The sequence below is a fragment of the Leucoraja erinacea genome, chromosome 15 (genome assembly GCF_028641065.1).
Source record: "Leucoraja erinacea ecotype New England chromosome 15, Leri_hhj_1, whole genome shotgun sequence".
NCBI classification, from domain to species: Eukaryota; Metazoa; Chordata; class Chondrichthyes; order Rajiformes; family Rajidae; genus Leucoraja; species Leucoraja erinaceus.
Window position 1 is genome coordinate 15807311 of NC_073391.1, and position 22048 is coordinate 15829358.

Below are 22048 nucleotides of genomic sequence, written 5' to 3' on the forward strand. Positions count from 1 at the left end.
GTATTTGTAAATGGTAATTAACAAATTTAAAACTGCAGATAGTAAGTTTAATTAATTTGTGCAAATTGTCAATCATCCATTTGATGGCAAGAACAGTATTCATATACTTGCAAAATCTAAACATTGTCTGATTACACAAAATTCTTTCACGAGCCAGACAAAATAGAATACTTGCTTTCCTTGTAAAAAAACGATTTGTTTTGTTGTTAAGTGCATCAAACCAAATATGATACTGTAAAATTGCAGGATATTTGGTATTGTACACAATTTTTTGAAATTGACAGGTTAAACAAAAAACTGGGACAAAGTGCTTTTCTGTTACCAAACTTTTAAAAAGTTGAATTGTAGGTAAAACCTGATCAAAAATCTATCATTGTGGATACCTTCAGGCTGCAACTGAGTGGGGAGTCTGTACATTTACTTTTAATCTGAAAGGATGCATGACATTCATTTTACATACACACACACACAGAATTCCTGAGTACAGGATTGGGTACATCACCTAATGTAAAAGCACCCCGTGAATAGCAAATTTAGCACAAAAACAAGTTGTACACAAATACTTTGTCTCAGTTTGTACAAAAGATTGTCACCCAAAGATTTGACACCTAACCCAAAGTCAATACATTTAATGAGATTTTGACATTAGCCCCGCATTGGGAATATTCAAAAGCTGTTAAATTTAAATTGTTAATTCCTGCAATTTTTCTCCTCTAAGCTTGTGTTATCCCCAAAATATTCCTTTAACTCAGATTGACCTAATTAACAATCTTGATGGCTATCTTTTACGTACTGAACCATTTCCTCAGATCAATTAAAAATTCCAGGCTAAAATTTGGAAACAGAATTGAAAAAAAATTATAGCACCCAAAAAGGAATATAGCAATAATTCTAGTAAACAGGAGCAGTGAGCAGATTATTTTTTTTATATATACAAATTTTGCTATACTACCAGTCAGGCACATAATTGAAGAAATCAAAGCTGTTTTGGATTACATTTCCTTTTTTTGTAAAAAAAAAGGACTGAATTGTTAGGTGCAGTAATACATTACACTACAAAATTTCAAATTGTACAAATATTACAGTCCTAGTCACAGATAATCTTACAACGTGCAATCTAAAGCAATTATATAATCAATCTCCGTTCCATTTAGGTAACAAAGATTTGAACAAGCACTAATTTGGCTCCTACTGGGGAATTTGATTTCTGAAGGCCGCCGACAATGTTCCCTTTTGTGAACCTGCAAATAAAAAGGCAAAAAACAAAATAGTGCAAGTAGTATGGTATTGTCAAATTAAAAGACTCTTCATTAGATACAGACCCAGCAGCAATTGGTTTTAAGTCTGTGATACCACTTAAAATCTGGTGCTACCATTGTGTGTCTACAGTAGGTATTGTGCCTTTGGAAGCAATTTTTGGCTGTAACACATGAACCTTTCTAAAGAGTACAGAAAAAAACCTACATCCCATTTATCTGAAATCAGACTTTGCACAAGGCAATAAACATCCAAGTAGGATATCAACGTTTTCTGCACACAGAAGCCTTCCTGTTACGCATTGATTCAATTGCTTGGCCTGAAACTATCTTTTCTCACTTCCTTCAAAATTAATGCGCATCACAAAATTAGTGCCACAAGAGTCTGTTATATTTGTGATGTTTGATTTGTATCTTCATTTGGATGTGAATTCGGACACATTTCACCTAATGCAGTGTATTCACTGTCAGACGTTTCTGAAGGTTCGTGCAAGCTTTCATAATTGTCCTCTTCATTATTAACAGTAACTCCATGTGCTATTTGAGACTGGGGACTCCCCATTTGGCTTCCATAGTAGTTTGGAGCACTTGTGCTTGCTGAAGCTTTGCCAGCAGAACCCACACCCTGTAACCGAGGCACATAAACGCTACTCATCACCTGCAAATTGCCCCTAGCAGTGATATCAGATAGATCAGAATTAGGCAACAGAGCATTAGTAGGGTCCAAACTTTCTTGCATTTGTACTTCCATTACTTGTCCAGGACTGGTCCTCAGATTAAGCACATGCACTGAATTTTCTTCAGCTATTCCTCTATTCAGTGCAGCTTCTTGAAGTTCTAAAGAGAAGAGTAAAGTGATTAAAAAGTGTATTATTTTATTCAGCATTAGTGAAATAGTACAAAAACAGGCTCTACATTCCACCAAGTCCCTGCTGTCCCATCAGGCACCCACTTCCGTTAATCCATTTTTTTTGTACCGATTAATTCACCTTCACATTAAAGGCAATTTACGGTAACCATATCATCCATCAATTTATGCAGGTGGAAGCCAGTGCACCCTGGAAAACCCATGCAGTGACAGAATGTACAATCTCCGCATATGCAGTGTTGTTGGGTCAAGATTGAACCTAGGCCACTGGAGCTGAGGCAGCAAGCAACTCTACTAGCTTCTGTCACTGTGCTGCCTAAACATTATCTTAGATATTGTGGTTGCCCAGAAACTTCTGAGTGATGGGCATTTTGCCATCCGTTCTGAAGGGAATCGTCAGCAGGTTGATTCTGCTGGCTCAGCACATTCATGATTTCTGCATGTAAATTGCAGCACAGAAGTATGAAACTAGATGGGAGTTAGATGACACTTGCCGATTCCTCTACTGGGTACAGCACCTGCAGTAGCAAGGCTTGAAGCTACAAAGAGGCTTGCTCGGGAATAACGCAGTGGGATGCCAGAGCGGCTTACAGACAGTATTTACAAATCCAAAGATGTATTATACTAAGTTCTAAAATGTTTAAATAAAGAGATGTTTAACCTTCAAGGCTTCCTGGACATTAGTTTACAAGGGTGACCAAACGCATGTTACATTCAAAATCAGCAATATTTTTTATCACTGTGGCATTGACACAGACTATAAAATATGAACTATAACACCAACGATTTGGAACAATTATCTAAAGACAAGTACAAATCCTCATAGCAAGAAAAAAATAAAAAATTCTTGAACCAAGAGCTAGTATCAGTAATGGTGACACCATAAGCCGTAGCATCAATGCAGTTCAGGTATCAGTCGGACGCCTGTAGGATATCGGTAGGAATTCACAAGTCACAACCAAAGAGTCTGGGATATGGAATAAAAGTTCGCTGAAGTGCTGGAGAATGGTCCCATCCTGAAACATCACCTATACATGGTCTCCAGAGATGCTGCCTGACCCACTCTGACTTACTCCAGCACTGTCTCTTTTTTTGTTGAACTTACAAATAGCATTTGTCTACCCTGAATGAATGAGTCCATTTTAGCAGGAGGAAATGTACTGGATTGCATTTGCTTTAAAAATTAAATGAGCTCTGTGTAGCCAGATGAAAGGAAGCAGTGACATCCCCACTTTAGAAGCATAAGTTTGCCTGAACTACTTGACACCCAGAAGAATAACTGACACTGCATTGCATTTCTTTTTTTCCCCCCAATTTTGGGCAAAAAAATGAGCAGTTTCATTTTGTAAAAGGTTTTTGCACAGTTTTTATTTTAGAAACCAATTGTGATAAGCAGAGAAATAATACCAAACCTGCCCAGTCCTATAGTTTTAGTCAAACGTATCCCAATTTATTTTGCTGTCCAACTATTGCAGGAAGCATGAGCACACATGTTAGTTAGCTAAGTTTATTGTCACATGTACCGAAGTACAGTAAAAAGCTTACACAAGGTTTAATTAAACTAGATTCAAATTTTCCCTTTAAACACAAAACACTTTATCCCAAGATTTTTAATCTAAAGGGTAAAATACATTTTTTTTTTTTTTTTTTAAATTGCATTTTGTATTAATTTGTTATGGCAGCTCTACTGGTTTATCCAATACAGGGTCCTGCTGGCTGTACAAACAAGATTGTATTGTTCATATTTGTTTGTTCAAGTAATCATCACTTCAAAGCCTCTTTGCGTTGCTTTTATTAATAGACATTCATCCCAATTATAGACAATTTCATAACTGATAGTTACTTACTCTTTTCCTCTTCAATCTCTCTTTTCCTGCGTGCTATTTGTTTCTTCAGTTTATCCACTTCTAGAAGATAACTTTCAACTGTTTGTTCACTCTTTTCCACTTCTCCACATACTGTCTACAGAAGTGTTTGAAGGTTAAATTCAAATTGACTTTAATGCAGAGTTAAATTTAAAATCATGTAAAGCACCTATAACTTAAATTATGCTAAATTGTTTTATAGCTCAGAACTTGAATGAAAAGCAAATGGGAGGAGGCACAAAAGAATTCCAAATCCAAGTCCAAATAGATTCCTAAATATAAGTTCAAACAGCATCAAAGGTAAGTTGTGGAAGCACGAGGCTAGTCATACATTAATATAATGTTAGGAGGACTCTACATTAAGACTGGGGAGGAAGGACCAAGCAGTGGAGGGTGCTGAAGCAGAAGAATGATGGGAAATTTATATTTGAATCCAGGAGACAATGTAGGCCAACAACACAGTATAACAAGAAAATTAGAATAGGTCCACCACCGATTTTCCGGCAAGATGGTCCCGCGCCTCCTTTAATCCGGACTAAAGCACAAGAGCACACTTGAAATCCTACACAGATGTCCCCCTGAAAATGCCACGCCAAGGCCGGGTAAGGTGACCAATCTAGATTTCATTGGGACTTCCGGGGCAATCAACATGTCAAATTTACTCCCAGTGGCCAGGACTGTGGAACACCAACCCAGCCGGAGCTGGCAGATCCGCTCCCATACTGACTGCGGGCTGGTATCTCAGTCTCTCTGCGGCCTAGGCGGACTGTTCCGGTACTGTTGGACTCCTTACGAAGGGGAAATCGTGCTTGACCAATCTTCTGGAACTTTTTAAGGAACGAACTAGGAAAATGGACAAGGGAGAGCCAGTGGATGTAGTGTACCTGGACTTTCAGATAGCATTTGATAAGGTCCCACATAGGAGATTAGTGGACAAACTTAGAGCACATGGTATTGGGGGTAGAGCGCTGACATGGATAGAAAATTGGTTGGCAGACAGGAAACAAAGAGTAGGGATTAACTGGTCCCTTTCAGAATGGCAGCCAGTGACTAGTGGGGTACTGCAAGGCTCGGTGCTGGGACCGCAGCTATTTACAATATATATTAATGATTAAGATGAAGGGATTACAAGGGGTGACAGTGTGAACTGTGAGGAGGATGCTATGAGAATGCAGGGTGACTTGGACAGGTTGGGTGAGTGGGCAGATGCTTGGCAGATACAGTTTAATGTGGATACATGTAAGGTTATCCACTTTGGTAGCCAAAATAGGAAGGAAGATAAATGGTGTCATTGGGAAAAAGGGAAGTACAACAGGATCTGGGGGTCCTTGTTCATCAATCAATGAAAGTAAGCATGCAGGTACCGCAGGCAGTGAAGAAAGTGAATGGCATGTTGGCCCTCATAACAAGAGGAGTTGAGTATAGGAGCAAAGAGGTCCTTCTGCAGTTGTACAAGGCCCTAGCGAGACCACACCTGGAGTATTGTGTGCAGTTTTAGTCTCCAAATTTGAGGAAGGACATTCTTGCTATTGAGGGAGTGCAGCGTAGGTTCACAAGGTTAATACCCGGGATGGCGGGACTATCATATGCTGAGAGAATGGAGCTGCTGGGCTTGTATACTTTGGAATTTAGAAGGATGAGAGGTGATCTTATTGAAACATAAGATTATTAAGGGTTTGGACACGCTAGAGGCAGGAAACGTGTTCCCGATGTTGGGGCAGTCCAGAACCAGGGACCGCAGTTTAAGAATAAGGGGCAAGCCATTTAGAACGGAGACAAGGAAAAAAATGTTCTCACAGAGAGTTGTGAGTCAGCTCGACATAGACTACAAGACCTACACCAAACCCAAACCAATTAGGAGCAGACGAGGGCATTCGATCCAAATTGTGATCCCACCTACAAAGACAGATGTATACAGCAATTTGTTCTTCCCCCGCACAATTAAAGCATGGAATAATCTCCACTCAACTATAGTTACCCAACCAGATGCAACTAAATTTAAAGTAGCTCTTTCTTCCCAATAACCCTTTCTGGCTTAAGCCCTCCCTTCACCACCTCCAGTTTAAATTCCATTTGGAATATATTGGAGGACCAAGAAACCAAAAATTCTCTGCTTCAGAGGGCGGAGGAGGCCGGTTCTCTGGAAACTTTCAAGGGAGAGCTAGATAGGGCTCTCGAAGATAGGGGAGTCATGGGATATGGGGAGAAGGCAGGAACAGGGTACTGATTGTGGGTGATCAGCCATGATCACATTGAGTGGCGGTGCTGGCTTGAAGGGCCTTATGGCCTACTCCTGCACCTATTGTCTCTTAGAGCCCATGACCTCTGTTGGTCCAGATAGGCTCTGGAACCAAGGTTGCTGGAAAATCAGTGGTGAACCTGTATTAATCTGTTATTGCAGAGCTTTGCAGCACCTCCAGGTGAAGGACAGAAGACTAAAACATAGGAGTAGACCATTTCTTCAAACGCAGTTATCAGCTTTCGACTTTTAAAAAAAAATGCAAGAAAGCAATAGAGTATGTGCAGGTGCTTTCTTAAAATATGCATACCGTTACACTTCATCACAAAATCAAACATAAATAATAAAACCTTTTTTTTTGTTCAGTGAATTCTCTACATAGTAAAGTAACTTACTTGCAGTTTTTCTTGAAGCGCATTGTACACCTGATAAATGGCCCTGATATCTTTAATCACTCCATCTTTGTCAAAGAACTCAGCGCTGGGCATGGAAAATTTAAAAAATAATTAATTCAACTTTGTGTACAGAATGACGTGTTCTCATTATTCAATGGTTCAGTTTAACATAAGCTACATTCACATATAGGCTAAAAGCAGCAAGCAACAGTGCAAGTGCCAACAAACAACCACCAACCCATGATATTTAACGGCATTACCAATGCCATCAGTATCAATTCAGATTATAAACAATTTTTTCTGACAAACTGCCAGTTAGCACAGAACAGACAATTTTAACTGCAAGGATATCACTGCTTAGTTTATTTTAGTTTAAAGATACAGCGTGGAAGCAGGCCCTTTGGCCCAACCATCACCCATACACTACTTCTATCCTACACGTTAGGAACAATTTCCAGAAGCCAATTAACCTACAAACCTGCACGTCTTAGGAATGTTTGAGAAAACTGGAGCTGCCACAGGGAGAATGTGCAAACTCCATAAACACAGCACCCATGGTCAGGATTGAACCTGGCTCTCTCGCACTGTAAGGCAGCAATTCTACCACTGCCACTGTGCTGCCATTGGCGACTTGCATTTTCAACAATTATCATTAATATATTATTTGCTGTATAGTTTATTACTCACCCATGTTCCGTTACCACTTTGTCATAATTCCAGGATGTGTTTGGCACTGAGGAACTCTTGTATTCTTGCTGACTAGTGTTCCCCAAATTGGGAATTGTGAGTGAAACTCGCTGATCATACCTTCAGAAGAAATGGAGGATATTTAAAAACTTAAACTATCAGACTTAGAAATACAAATCACCATAATTAGGCTGATTATTCTAATTATTAATTACAAATTCTCAACTCGAGTATTAAACAGAATATTTTAATTCTGATGAATGTAAATATTTATTAATCAAAATTGGGATCTCTTATTTACAACATCCAGCAATAACATTATATCCACATCCAGCAATAACATTAATATGCTTGAGGTGAAAGGATTGGGGAGATGACATGGTAAAAGGAAATAGAGAAGAGAACATTTTTTTTTTTTTAAATGTTAACAATTTAACTGACAGTGAAGCAAGGATTTTTGTTTTGAGAATCAATTTTATAAATCTTCGACTACACAAACTGAATTGACTTACCGGCGACTGGGTCTAAACAGCACATATTCCAAAGCATGCGTTGAGTTGTTTGCTGTGGAGATGAAACTAAACAGAAGGAAGACTAGATCAGGCACTCCAAGGATGTTTGTCAACTGCTTATGGATAATATGCTCTCTGTACGACATCTGCTGCAGTGTATTCCTTCTAAATCTGTACCAGCCAATAACATTCTATAGAAGGAGGAAACTATTAGGACATGTAGGTAAGAAACATATTTAATGTCATTACAGTGTAATACCATTAAAATATAAATATAAAGAAAAGGCATGGGAGGTTGGAGAAGAAAATACTGAACAAGAAGCTAACACTTGGTAAAATATCCAGCGATTACTCTCACTAATGCTAAAAAAGACAAATTTATTTTTACAAATTGTCTAAGAAGGAAAGTCTGGGAACTATACATACAGTTGGGTTTCATTACACTAAAAGATAAAACACCCAATGCAAAATAAAAAAATAGCAGGGAACAAATAATTTAAAACACTAATGAAATGTTATTCTTTTGCACATGCTAAAATAGAGAAAGTAGTTATGTTTCTTATATTTGCCTCATCCGCAGAAGTGAACTTGCTGTGAGGCACCCAGCAAAAAAGCTGCATTATATCGTAGGTTCCCAAACACCAGACCTCTATGAGGATATGTTACATAAACTTATCCTGACTCCCTCATCATAAAGGCCAAAAAGTAAATTGAGCGGTTCCAAATTATGAAAAGAAACAGAAACATAGAAACATAGAAATTAGGTGCAGGAGTAGGCCATTCGGCCCTTCGAGCCTGCACCGCCATTTAATATGATCATGGCTGATCATCCAACTCAGTATCCCGTACCTGCCTTTTCTCCATACCCTCTGATCCCCTTGGCCACAAGGGCCACATCTAACTCCCTCTTAAATATAGCCAATGAACTGGCCTCAACTACCCTCTGTGGCAGAGAGTTCCAGAGATTCACCACTCTCTGTGTGAAAAAAAGTTCTCCTCATCTCGGTTTTAAAGGATTTCCCCCTTATCCTTAAGCTGTGACCCCTTGTCCTGGACTTCCCCAACATCGGAAACAATCTTCCTGCATCTAGCCTGTCCAACCCCTTAAGAATTTTGTAAGTTTCTATAAGATCCCCTCTCAATCTCCTAAACTCTAGAGAGTATAAACCAAGTCTATCCAGTCTTTCTTCATAAGACAGTCCTGACATCCCAGGAATCAGTCTGGTGAACCTTCTCTGCACTCCCTCTATGGCAATAATGTCCTTCCTCAGATTTGGTGACCAAAACTGCACGCAATACTCCAGGTGTGGTCTCACCAAGACCCTATACAACTGCAGTAGAACCTCCCTGCTCCTATACTCAAATCCTCTTGCTATGAAAGCCAACATGCCATTCGCTTTCTTTACTGCCTGCTGCACCTGCATGCCTACCTTCAATGACTGGTGTACCATGACACCCAGGTCTCGCTGCATCTCCCCCTTTCCCAATCGGCCACCGTTTAGATAATAATCTGCTTTCCCGTTTTTGCCACCAAAATGGATAACCTCACATTTATCCACATTAAACTGCATCTGCCAAACATTTGCAGAACAGATCCTACTTTCTCTGGCAGAAGAATTTGTCAACGAGCTTATAAGCTGGCGCTATGCTCGTTACACGTGAAATCATGAAGTGCTTGCGGCACGGAAAAGGATAGTGAGAAAACAATCTTTCCAAAAAAGCAGTGGATGCTGTATCACATTTTCTCCAATGGGGCAGCGACACACTAAGGCAGGTAAATGGAATGTGGAAAAATCATGGCTTAACAGAATGTTGCAAATTGCACAAAGAGATGAATAGCCTATCCCAATGTTCCAACAAGGAAGAAAGTGCAAGTTTAAAAGTGAATACTTACTTTCCTCCTTCCTTTGAGGATTCTATCCAGACTCTCTTCATCAACCCTTCCTGCATAGTCATAAAAACTGAAAACAAATTCAAAATATGAATACCATAGTTGGCAAAGTAATTCAAAATAAGCAAATTTCCAAGAACATTTTAAATTAAATTAAATGGACTGCTAAGGAAAGTATACTTTTAGAAAGATGTACTCTATTACACTCATTGTTGGTGGTATGACGACCTTGCACACAAACTGCTGGCTGGGAACCTACAACTGACATTAATACACAGCAAGACAACAATTTACATGGTACATTAACACTAAGCAGTTACCACTCCTAAAGAAACCCACTAAAATAAATGTTGCTTAAATTTGGGGAATTCTAATAAATCTCTTTAATCTGACGCCTCGTTGCCAGAGGAGCTGAACCTCTTCTTTGCTCGCTTTGAAGTGGAGCCACCCGAGACAGCCACATCACACCACATGGTCCACAGCAGCCTAACCCTCAAGATAGAGGAGCATGAGGTGAGGCGCACGCTGCGGGCCATCAATCCAAGGAAGGTTACTGGACCCGACGGCGTCTCTGGACGCGTGCTGAAGGACTGCGCAGACCAGCTGGCTGGAGTCTGTACGAGGATTTTCAACCAGTCTCTGGCCCAGTCGACTGTTCCACCCCGTCTGAAGTCCGCAACCATAGTCCCCTTGCCCAAAAAAAACCACATTTCCAGCCTCAACGACTACAGGCCAGTCGCACTCACACCAGTGGTGATGAAGTGTTTTGAAAAACTGGTCCGGGGTCATTTCACATCACTCCTGCCCCGAAGCTTTGACCCCCACCAGTTTGCCTACAGAGCGAATAGATCTACAGAGGACGCTGTAGCCACAGCTCTCCATGCTGCACTGTCCCACCTGGAGCAGCGGGGGAGCTACGTGCGGATGTTCTTTGTGGACTACAGCTCTGCTTTTAATACCATCCTTCCCCACAAACTGGTGGACAAACTGGGGGACTTGGGACTTCCACTCCACCTGCATGTGGATAATAGCTTCCTGTTGGGTCGCAGCCAGAGAGTCAGAGTGGGCCATCACACATCCACGGCCCTCAGCCTCAGTACCGGCTCTCCACAGGCCTGCGTGCTGAGCCCCCTGCTCTACACCATCTACACACATGACTGCACCCCCGCCCACCACAGCAACACCATTGTCAAATTTGCGGATGACACTACGGCGGTGGGACTCATCTCCGGGGGGGACGGGTACGCCTACCGGGATGAGGCGGAGCAGCTGACAGTGTGGTGTGGAGAAAATAACCTGCTCCTCAACACCTTATAGACAAAGGAAATAATAAGACTTCAGAAAGAATAAAACGGACATGGTACCATTAATTATCAGAGGGGACTGTGTGGAGAGGGTGGCGGGTTTCCGCTTCCTGGGAATCCATATTGAGGAGGACCTGACATGGAGCGTGAACACCTCTGCGCTGCTGAAAAAGGTCCAGCAGAGACTGCACTTTCTGAGGGTGCTCAGGAAGAATAACATCACTCAGAGACTGCTGCTGTCCTTTTAACGGTGCTCCATTGAGAGCATCCTAACATACTGTGTATGCATATGGTACACCAGCTGCACTCAGAGGAAAGCGCTCCAGAGGGCCATTGACAACGCCCAGAGGATTGTCGGCTGCCCTCTCCTTACCTTGGAGGACATACACAGTTCCCGCTGCATCAAAAAATCCCAGAGTATTATAAAGGACATTTCCCACCCCGGACACTCCCTGTTTGAACTGTTGCCATCAGGCAGACGGTACAGATCTACAAGGACAAGGACAAACAGACTTAAAAACAGTTTTTACCCCACTGCTGTAAAGGCACTAAATGTAGCTGCCAAGGAACGCAGGGGCGATACATACTAAGGGACTGTGGTACACTGTGAAATCGACAGAAGGATGTAGGGTTGGGTGTTTATGCGTGCTATTTTCATGATATTTATTTTAGTTGTTTATCTTTTTTTAATATTTTACCTTGTATGTATCGTTAGCTTTTTGAAATGTTTGAATGGTGCACTGACTGGCTGACATTTTTTTAATTTTGTTGTACATGGTTCATGTTACAATGACAATAAAGAAACTATTCTATTATATTCTAGATTTATTGATTCTTGTTGGAGCAGTTTTGCACCAGTTCTGAACTGCAAGGACAAAAGATAAAGATTGAACTCCAAAACTCCAAATGAACGAAGTTGCAGTGGCATTTTAATTGCTGGCTTCACATTCCTCACTTTGTAGCTACTGCATTTGGGGATGATAGTAACCAGTTTTACTGCTCCAACACCACTTTCAATGCAAATGACTGTAGCACGCCGTGTACCCCTTCCTAAGCCTATTAGTCGGAACATTATGAAAATTCAAGATGAATCTTGACTCAAATCAGAAACTGTGCACTGGGTCAGACCAATCCCACACCCAAATCCAACTCATGCTCATTGCATGCAATTGTTTTACAGAACCATAAGCAGAGTTTTACATCTCATTATCGAAGCCATAACAATTTTTCCCACCTCAACACGTTTTTACATCAACCATCACTACTATATTGCTCATGGGTTTGGCACTACCAGATTCCATTTTACAATAAAGAACACCCCATCTCCACCGACTCCTTGAAGATCATGATACATAAACTCCAACTAAGGTCTTAGACAGAGCACCAAGAATAAGCATTTTAGCTATGCATGTCAGACTGGAGAAATTGAGCACGTCATTGATGTCCAAAAGGAGGTTGAGAAGATTTGACAGACATTACAGATTTAGAAAGATTGACGTCAGAAACCTATTAGCTGATCATTCAGGGATCGAAGGACACAAAATTTAAAGGATGTACCAAAGTCAAAAGGAATACAAGGAATTTGTGTATCATGGATGGTTATAAACTGGTACTCTTTCCATTATTCTTACAGGCAGATAGTCAATCAGGGCTTTGGAAAGTGGATCAGGTGGTCGTTTCAGAGAAAGTAATTTGGGCTATGTGAAACACATCAGGAAATGAGACGCCCGAAAGCTCTTAGCTTTCTTCGTAGATTCAATTGGCCAAACAGCCTACGACTGTGCTGCAACAATTCAATTATCTTGGAGCAAAGCCATTGCTGGAGAAAGACACATCATTGCTTGTAGTCAGGTCCCACAAACAATATTTATTTATTTATTTATCTGATTTTTATTTTTTATTTATTTTTTTTTTAATTAGAAGTACAGTAAATTACAGTAATACACATCACATATATCTTATTACATTTGTTGTACCACTTCGTTTTTCGAGCTTTAAAAAAGGTAGAAATAAAAGTAGTAAGGAAAGTGAGCAAGTCGTGAAGGTGCAGGAAAGTGTTGGGAAAAGAAGGCCCCTTAGAGAAGAAGTTAGAGAAGGAAGTAAAGAAAGGAAATAGACCCTAGAAAGAGAAGAAAGAAAAGGAGAAACAATCGCGCTATTATAACACAAAACTCCGCAAAAAAGGATATACCAACCGTGTTTTTTTTCTGGAACGAAATATTTGAAATCTTCACAAAATTAATTAAAATAAAACTTGTACTAAAAGCAGAATGGATCATTTTTGGAATATCGGAAGGTAACCCCGAACTAAACGCGTTTCAAAAGAACTTACTTAATTACGGGCTAATAATGGGGAAAAAAAGCTTATACTCAAATTCTGGAAAAAGGCTCCAATACCAACAATAAAAATGTGGATTTCAAACACGTTCGAAACATTACACCTTGAAGAGATGAGACTCCTCCTAGCAGGCAAAGTAGACCACTTCCAAAAGACGTGGTCTGCATTTATGGAACTATTACAAGCACAAGGTGCAATAGTAACTTAAAAAATAAATGGTACCCGGATCTGGTAACGGGGGGTAAAAAAAACACACCAAAAAAAAACCAAACAATAGTATGATTAACCGAATTACCCATTTCACCTATGCTCTGTTTTGTGTTATCCCATGTATTCCTTTCCATCCAAGAAGATTGAATCTCCGCATTTACTTCATACAAAAAGGCAACAATGACAAAACAGCAGTTTGGCCTATTAAGAGTGTAAATCCTACTATGCAAAGTGCTCAAATGTATTCCCTTCCTTCAGGGGGTTAATTAAACGTAAATAAAATAAGAAGGGTTTAGTCAGGTTCATGAAAGACTGCTCTCTTGGCAAAGAGATCAATAATGGAGTTTACAGCCACAAATAAAAGGGGAAGGGAATGAATAGTGATATGACAAAAACCTTTTCTTGGAATATGGAATGCGTTGCCTCCATGTTGTGAAGGCAAGTTACAAAGTGGCCATCAGAAGGGAATACAAAGGTATTGAAACATTAGCAAGGCAATGGAAAAGGGATTGAATTGTTCGGGTCGAGACGGCATCAAAATCTGAGGCATTGTTGGCTCAGAAATTACCTGACTCCACTTCAATTGCCTGTCAACACCATAGGTCACCAGCAGATATTAGCTCACCGGCTCGACGCTCTGCTTTGAACAGGAGCAGGGTAGGCTTCTATACATTGACCACAGCCATCCCCTCTAAACTCAACAATATGCTCCAGGACCTATGCCTCTATACCTCCTTTTGCAACTGGATCCTCGAATTTCTTATCTGCCGACTGGAAACAACACATCTTCGTCACTGACCGTCATCACAGATACACCGCAAAGCTGTGTGCTTCGCCCCCTGCTCTATTCTCTTTATACACCCGACTTGCAGCTGAGCACAGCTCTAATGCTACCTAGAGATTCACTGCCACCACTGTTGTTGGACAAATCACTGGGTATAGTCCAGAAAGCAGAACACCTGGTTGAGTAATACCACAACAACCACTTTGCACTCAATGACAGCAAAACCAAGGAATTAATTGAAAGGTGAAGTTGGTAGACCACATGCCGGTTTTCATTGGTGGGACAGCGATGGAGAGATAGAAGTTTCAAATTCCTGGGTGTTAAAACCTCAGATGACCTATTCCGGGTCTAACACATAGATGGAATCACAAAGATAGCCTCTACGTTTTTTTAGAAATGTCTACTGATACACTGTAGAAAGCATCCTGACCGGTTGCATCATGGCCTGGTATGGTAACTTCAATTCACAGGAACACAAGTGGCTGCAGAGAGTGGTGGACTCAGTCCAGTCCTTCACAGGCAAGCCATCCCCAGCATCAAAAGCATCTATATGAGAGGCAACTTCAAGATGACAGCATTTATCAAAGATCCCCACTGTCCAGGCACCTTTCTTGACACTCTGCTACCACCAGGCAGGAGGTACAGAAACTAAAACCCCCCAGGTTCAGGAACAGTTACTTTTCAACAAACATCAGTTTCTTCAACTGACCTGCACCACCCCATCTCATCCTACACTGCGGAAAACCTCTTGAACATTCATGGACTGGTTTTCTAATTGCATTTTGCACTAACGTCATGTTTTTCCACATGCTTTTTCGTTTTCACTGCTTGAATAATTTATGAAGAATTAATGTTTTAGGATTTTGTTTATGCCTGTGATGTTGCTGCAAGCAATATCTTCATTGTATTTGTACTAGTGGATATGACAAGAAATTCAACATGACTTGATCATTGTATCCAGCATGACATCTGAAAGCTTGGATGTAGACAGGCTGTTTCCACTATTGGGAGAGTCTAGAACTAGAGGTCATAACCTCAGAATTAAAGGACGTTCCTTTAGGAAGATGAGGGGGGCTTTCTTTGGTCAGAGGGTGGTGAATATGGAATTCTTTGCCACAAAGGCTGTGGAGACCGTCGGTGGATATTTTTAAGGCAGAGATAGATAAGATTCTTGATTAGTACAGGTGTCAGTGGTTATGGGGAGAAGGCAGGAGAATGGAGCTAGGAGGGAGAGACAGGTCAGCCATGATTGAACGGCGGAGCAGACCTGATGGGCCGAATGACCTAATTCTGCTCCCATCACTTATGACCTTATGAACTCTATTATATCACCAAAATAATCATTCCTATGAACAGCAGAAGACAATACTCGAGAGGCAGAAAATAAAAATATTTATTTCTCCCCAGATCCGATTCGCTGAAAGTTACATTGTGCACATCAGAATAGTCCCTTACAAAGCACTCCAACCACAGAGCAAACCGAGAGTCAAAGATTTAACAACCAGTTTGGAATGACCTGCAGTTTTAGCACTTCAACCAAAACTATTCACAATTTCTTCAATTATTCTTTCCACAATTAGTAAAGGGATATTGGCTTACCTAAAGAGTTGATAACCAGGCTCATGATTATGGATTTCTGTAATAAAACCAAGGCAAACACATATTTTCAATAACAAATTTTGAAAGTGTTTAGAATAACATTTTGTCTTTAAAATAACCTATTAAATTATCAAGCAGTACATTAAGAATTAACAATTGAAACAAGCAGCAGACACTATGTCTAGGGTTCCTAACCACTACAACTTGGAAAGTTTCCATCTTACAGAAACCAGTCAGCAATATTAAAGCTAGAACTCAGTGAATATGTCAACAGTATTTTCCTATGTACCTTATCTTCAATTTAAGATTAGATTTAAAAGTAGTTTAGACCAAACCACATTAATATTAAAATTAAAAATAGGAAAAAACATTGCTGCAAAATAATATGCATTTTAGTTAATTCTGCAATCATACTTCAGGAAGGAACTCTGCAATTCCAGTTGAAACATCTGCTATTTCATTCATACAACAGGATGATTTATGTATTTATCTTGTCATTAAAATCTGCATGCTATTTTAAAGATGCAGTTCGTGGATTATTTTTAAACATCACGATGCATTTCAGAACGACCAAACTCCCAGCTACTGGATCCGTTAAGCTCTTGGCAAGGAAATGTTGGGCAAAAAAACAACAGAAATCAGCTATGTACATGGTTAATCTCGTAAACTGTGACGCTAAAAAAAAAAATCCAGATTTAGCAGACATTTAAATTTAGAATGTTTTATATTTAGAATACATAGTTAGTCACAGAAAATACATCCATCACCCCTGCGTTCGCAAACAGAAATTGGCTCCAGATTAAGCAATAGCTCAATTTGAAAAGTCAAAAAATACTTCAATGTCCTTGTCTATCCCTATTCCAATCTCTTGAAGTCACATACTTTTTTTACTCATGCTTTAATTCTGGTTTTGAATATCAAAACTTAAAAGTCTTAGAAGTTCTTTCAAAACTACTTTTTGCACCAAGCTTCAAGAAATCTGCTGTAATATCGAAGCATAAGAACAAATTTTCACCTACAATATTCCTCAGAAGCAGCTTGGTATGTCTTACAATGTTAAATTAGCTACCTAAACTACATATGCAATCAGAATTTTGTGCAAATTAGATATATCCCCATAATAAAATGAATAACAAATTGGATTATTCATCGATTTGGCTCAATTTTGTGTCAATGACATGCACAGAAATGGATTCCTGCAAATTATCAGTGTACCGAAAATATATTCTTTATGGTTTTAAAATTTTTTGAGCAAGTTACATTCAAACACTACCTTATGAAAGGATCTTTCAATGTGTTTGCCAAATCTTGCATTTATAATCGCAGCAGCTAAATAGAATTATTCCAAAGACCCAAATTGTTGAAATTATTAAATCTAAACAGAGAATGCTGCCTACACTCAATAGGTCTGACAACATCTGTAAGAAAATATTTTAAATGCATGACCTTCCAATGTTAGAATGCAAATGTTAGAAAACAAGGAAGTCTTAAGTCTTAAAAACAAGGAAGTCTTCATAGAACATAGTACAGTACCTCACAGGTCACAATGTGTTGAACATGATGATAGATTACTTGCATCTCCTCTGCCTGCACCTGATTAATATCCGTCCCTTCCCCGCATATCCATCGCTTATCTAAAAGCCTCTCCAATGTCACTTTCGTATCTACTTCCATCACCTAACCTGCCAGCATATTCCAGACACTCACCACTTTTGGTATAATTAAACTTGCCCCACACATCTCCTTTAAAATTTCCCCTCTGACCTAAAGCTGCATCCTCTCATCTTTGAAATTTCCCTTGGGATATAGATTCTGACTGTCTACCCGATCAATGCCTCTCATAATTTTATATACTTCTCAGCTCTCCCCTCAACCTCTGACGATTCTGACGAAACAATCCATTGTCCAACTTATCAATAAATTCAACAGTTAAAATAACGACCCAATTACCAAAGGGCCTGTTTGTGCTGTACGCTTCTATAAGGATCATTTAATTGGCACCACCAATACCTGAATTACATAATTGCTTCTGGTCTTCACTATCATAGATCCACTCTATTCTCTCGGACTTAAAATATGTTCCATATCTAACTTTTCTCAGTTGGCGTTAAAGTTTGTTAATCTGAAATGTTAGCTTTCTAATTTTCGCTCCACAGATGCTGCCTGACCCGCTGTACGTTTCCAGCATTCTCTGTTGTTTGTTCATGTTTCTCATACCTGCAGCGTTTTGCTTTTGTCTGAAGTTAGGGTAGGGAACATTTGGAATTGTTGGCAGTAAAAATGTCATCAAAGTAGCAGTCAAAAAAAGTCACCGTCAAATGACAGAACAGACCCAAGTGGCCACATTATTGTTGCTGTTCCAAATATAAACTTGCCTTCACGTTTATACCTGCACTCCGCCAATTATTATACACAGACAAGTACCCTTTACTCAATTCAATTCTTGGTATGATGGTAAATGCCAATATCTATTGCCTGTTCCCAATTGCCCTCAAGTTGGTGGCGCTGCACTGATTCTCATGAAATTCTTCCCATAATGATGTTCAACAGCAAGTTCCAGGATTTAAATCAGTAACAATGAAATGAAGTATGGACCCTGGAAGAGAAGATGCAGGTGGCAATTCCATGTGCTTACTGCCCTTGACCTTCTAGATGACAGGGTTCACAGATTTAGAATAACTTTCGAGTAAATGTTATGCATTTTAGACAGTACTCAACACAACCACAGTGCAATGGTAGTGGAAGGAATGGATGTTATGTACAAATGGAGGGATTCCAAGTAAAGTGCTTTGCCCTGGATGCTGACACGCTTTGGTGATCCAAACAAATGCAGCGTATTCCATCACACTACTGCAGCAATACCCTGGGAAAGGAATGATTGTAGCCAAAACCACAATCATCCTCTGTACACTCCAATCAATATAGTTTTGCCTCTGATGCCCATTCACCTTAGTTTTACCCGATCTTGATATGGCCCGATTTGTTCCATTTTACCAGCATTTTTTGTTTTACGAAGAACACTGTGATGGGCGGTACAGTGGCACAACGGTAGAGTTGCTGACTTACAACTCCAGATTGTTTAATCCTAAGGATGCCGTCTGTATGGAGTTTGTTCGCTCCCCCATTGATCCTGCGTGGGTTTTCTCCGGGAGCCCCGATTTCCTCTCACACTCCAAGGACGTAGAGATTTGTAGACTAATTAGCTTGGTAAAATTGGAAATTGTCCCCAGCATGTGCAGGATAGTGTTACGTGTTCAGGGATCGTTGGTTGGCACGGACTCAGTGGGCCTGAGGGCCTGTTTGTGCGCTGTATCTCTAAACTAAACTAAGATCATTTTTAAAGGTTTCAGTGCAAAACCAAAATGCACAAAATAAATGTAGGTTTGTTTTGTATAATAGTGCTAGTTTATTCCCATTGGTGATCCCACAACCTTACTTTCAGCCACTGGCCAATCCTTACCAAGATGGACTCAAGGGGTCGCACATATATGCCCGAATGATATTTGCATCTTTTGTGAATGCATCTCTGCAAATCCATGTGGAATTTACAGTACATTTTTTGAAAGGGTCACCAAGCCCACTATACAATACAGCATTTTATCTTATGAAAGAAAGCATATTTACAAATTCACGAAGGTAAATAGTATATACACCTCGTGAGGGAGACATGATCACCAACAATAAATATCACATTTCCAAATTGGGCTGTGGATGTGGGAAAATCCCAAAATTATATTGCTCATGACACACTGCATTGCAAATATTCGTTTAATACTTCCCTTTGAATCAGTGCCTAAAAATTATATACAGAAGGTATTTAAAACTTCTAGAATTATTTTCCAATAAACATGCCGTATATATTAACAACCAATCAATTTCAGGATTGATTGTTAAGAATGAAGGGAAGCAAAACAATTTTCTCTACCAATTCATCAGCTGCCCTGGGAAGTCACAGTAAAGTCTATAAAACCTTGGTCAGAAATTCACGTGCTTTTCTTAACTTTTGCAGCAAAATACAAATTAAGACCTTTTCAAATGTGGATTAAACTTGATCAAATACCAATTTCAAATAAAGTTCAAGGTTTATAGTTCTAATATGGAAACAATAAATCTTCCTAATATTAATCACAATTTTTTATTGCACAGTAAAACTCTGTATTTGTACTGCAGTTACCACCTTAAATATATCACTAATCTATAGCAAAATGCAACATTTCTGAAATAATGTATTGATAAAATAATAACCGTGGGTATATTTGAAATGAACACACCGCTGACAACTGTAAACAGGACAAATTACAGCAGAAATGTACAACAAATCTATGAACATATCTTAATTCCCACTTTGATAACTCATTATATCCTTTCTCTCCTACACTTATTTGATGGAATCAGGTATTTTTAATAGGAACAAATACTACAAATCGCTGCTACCATGTAATCATTCCACAATTGACAATTTGATCATTACATACATCTGGCCAATTTTATATTTGAAATAACATGTCAGAGGTATTTAAATAGAGATTTGTTTAACTGTACGTAAACTGATATTTGGAGCCATCCATTCCCCCACAACTTTAATTTTCAAAACTTCTACAATGTTTTATTAGAGAAGAGATTACAACATTTTGTATTGCGGGTCTCGACTTGAACCGTCGCCAATTCCTTCTGTCCATAGATGCTGCCTCACCTGCTGAGTTTCTACAGCATTTTGTCTACCATCGATTTTACCAACATCTGCAGTTCTTTCTTAAACATTTTATTAGAATTTGTATGTTATTTGAAATGAGATATTCCTTAATTAGAACGGCCATAGCAATTGTGCCATTACTCTGATGACTACATTTTAGATGATTAGTATCAAATTAAGAGCAACAAAATGCAATTATTTTCAGTGTGAAACAAAAGGCTTACCTATAACTTGCAGCAGCTCCGTGTTGCTGATATGTGAATCACTAATACTGAAAGTCTCAAGTTGTTTTACATCACCCAAAAGGAATCCTTCCTGTAGAAAAACAAGTTAGTTAAAACAAACTAGGAAAGAAAAACAATTGTAAATTAAAAATAGGACTGCAAGCCAATACAAGGAAAATGACTCCAACGATGGAGTTGGGAAAACATTGCAAATTCAGTTGTTTAAAAGCTGTGAATTCAACGTACATCATTTGGGAAAACAACATGCTTTTGTACCCAATCAAAACCACACTCATCATCAGAATAGAATCCTGGGTTTGTTCCTGTTGACATTTGACTAAAAATATACAATGTCAAAAATGCTAATATACACAAAGTTCATTATTTTGCAACGGTTTGTATATTAAGAAATTAACCTTAAGGAGAAATTACCCGGACATGATCCAGTAAAGCTAAACCTCTACAAAGTTTCAACGGTTTGTATCTGCCACACATACTAGAACTCCACCGAAAATGTCTTAAATTTAAAACTTTGACTTCAAAGGTGCAGATAGGTTTCACAGGGGGGAAAAAAGCAGAAAGTGGTTCGAGAAGTGGCTCCATCCCCACCCAATGACTCCTAAAGCGGATTCACGCCTGCAATCCAACGCTCGGTAATCTCTTGCCGAAGCAAGTGTAGCGGCGGGTACCCGGCCGACCTGCGCCCTGTCACCGATGCGAGGTACTTCGATGTCAACTCTTATTGTTGAAGAGAGCGAAGCCTCCAGCCGGGGACAAGGCCTGGGTCCAGGCGACGGGAGCCAGAGGCTCATCCTCCTCGCAGCCCAAAACACCCACTGGCCACAAGTACACGGCGTCTGAGCTCCCGACAGATCTGCTCGGTTACCCCATCACCGGTACGTACGTGGTCCGAGGGGCTGTTTGCGTGATGATAGACCAGAGAACTGAAAGTGTAGCCCGAGACGGAGGCGGCCATCTTTTTCCAGCCTTCCCACCCCCGCCCCGCGTCACGGGCACTTCCGTTTCACGCTCGGACCGCTGCAAGCGTTCCACTTCCGCCCCGCAGCCCCTGCCGCTTCCGCCCCGCTGCCTGTGCCGCTTGCCTGTGCCGCTTCCGCCCCGCTGCCTGTGCCGCTTCCGCCCCGCTGCCTGTGCCGCTTCCGCCCCGCTGCCTGTGCCGCTT

General features: G+C 40.0%; 1 protein-coding gene across 2 annotated transcripts; it reads right to left on the reverse strand.

Annotated features, from left to right (window-relative positions):
- Nucleotides 1–407: 407 nt before the first annotated feature.
- On the reverse strand, nt 408–21917 carry abraxas2 (abraxas 2, BRISC complex subunit). Of its 2 annotated transcripts, none has more exons than XM_055646740.1 (9): nt 21770–21917; nt 20866–20956; nt 15949–15985; nt 9717–9783; nt 7823–8013; nt 7311–7430; nt 6624–6708; nt 3972–4086; nt 408–2093 (listed from the first exon to the last, which is right to left on the reverse strand). In XM_055646740.1, exons 1-9 carry the CDS (start codon nt 21839–21841, stop codon nt 1645–1647), a joined length of 1227 nt encoding a protein of 408 aa, XP_055502715.1. In that variant the 5' UTR covers nt 21842–21917; the 3' UTR covers nt 408–1644. The 2 variants fall into 2 exon arrangements, with proteins under 2 accessions (XP_055502715.1, XP_055502713.1); XM_055646738.1 differs by lacking the exon at nt 21770–21917 and adding an exon at nt 21298–21375.
- Nucleotides 21918–22048: the final 131 nt, after the last annotated feature.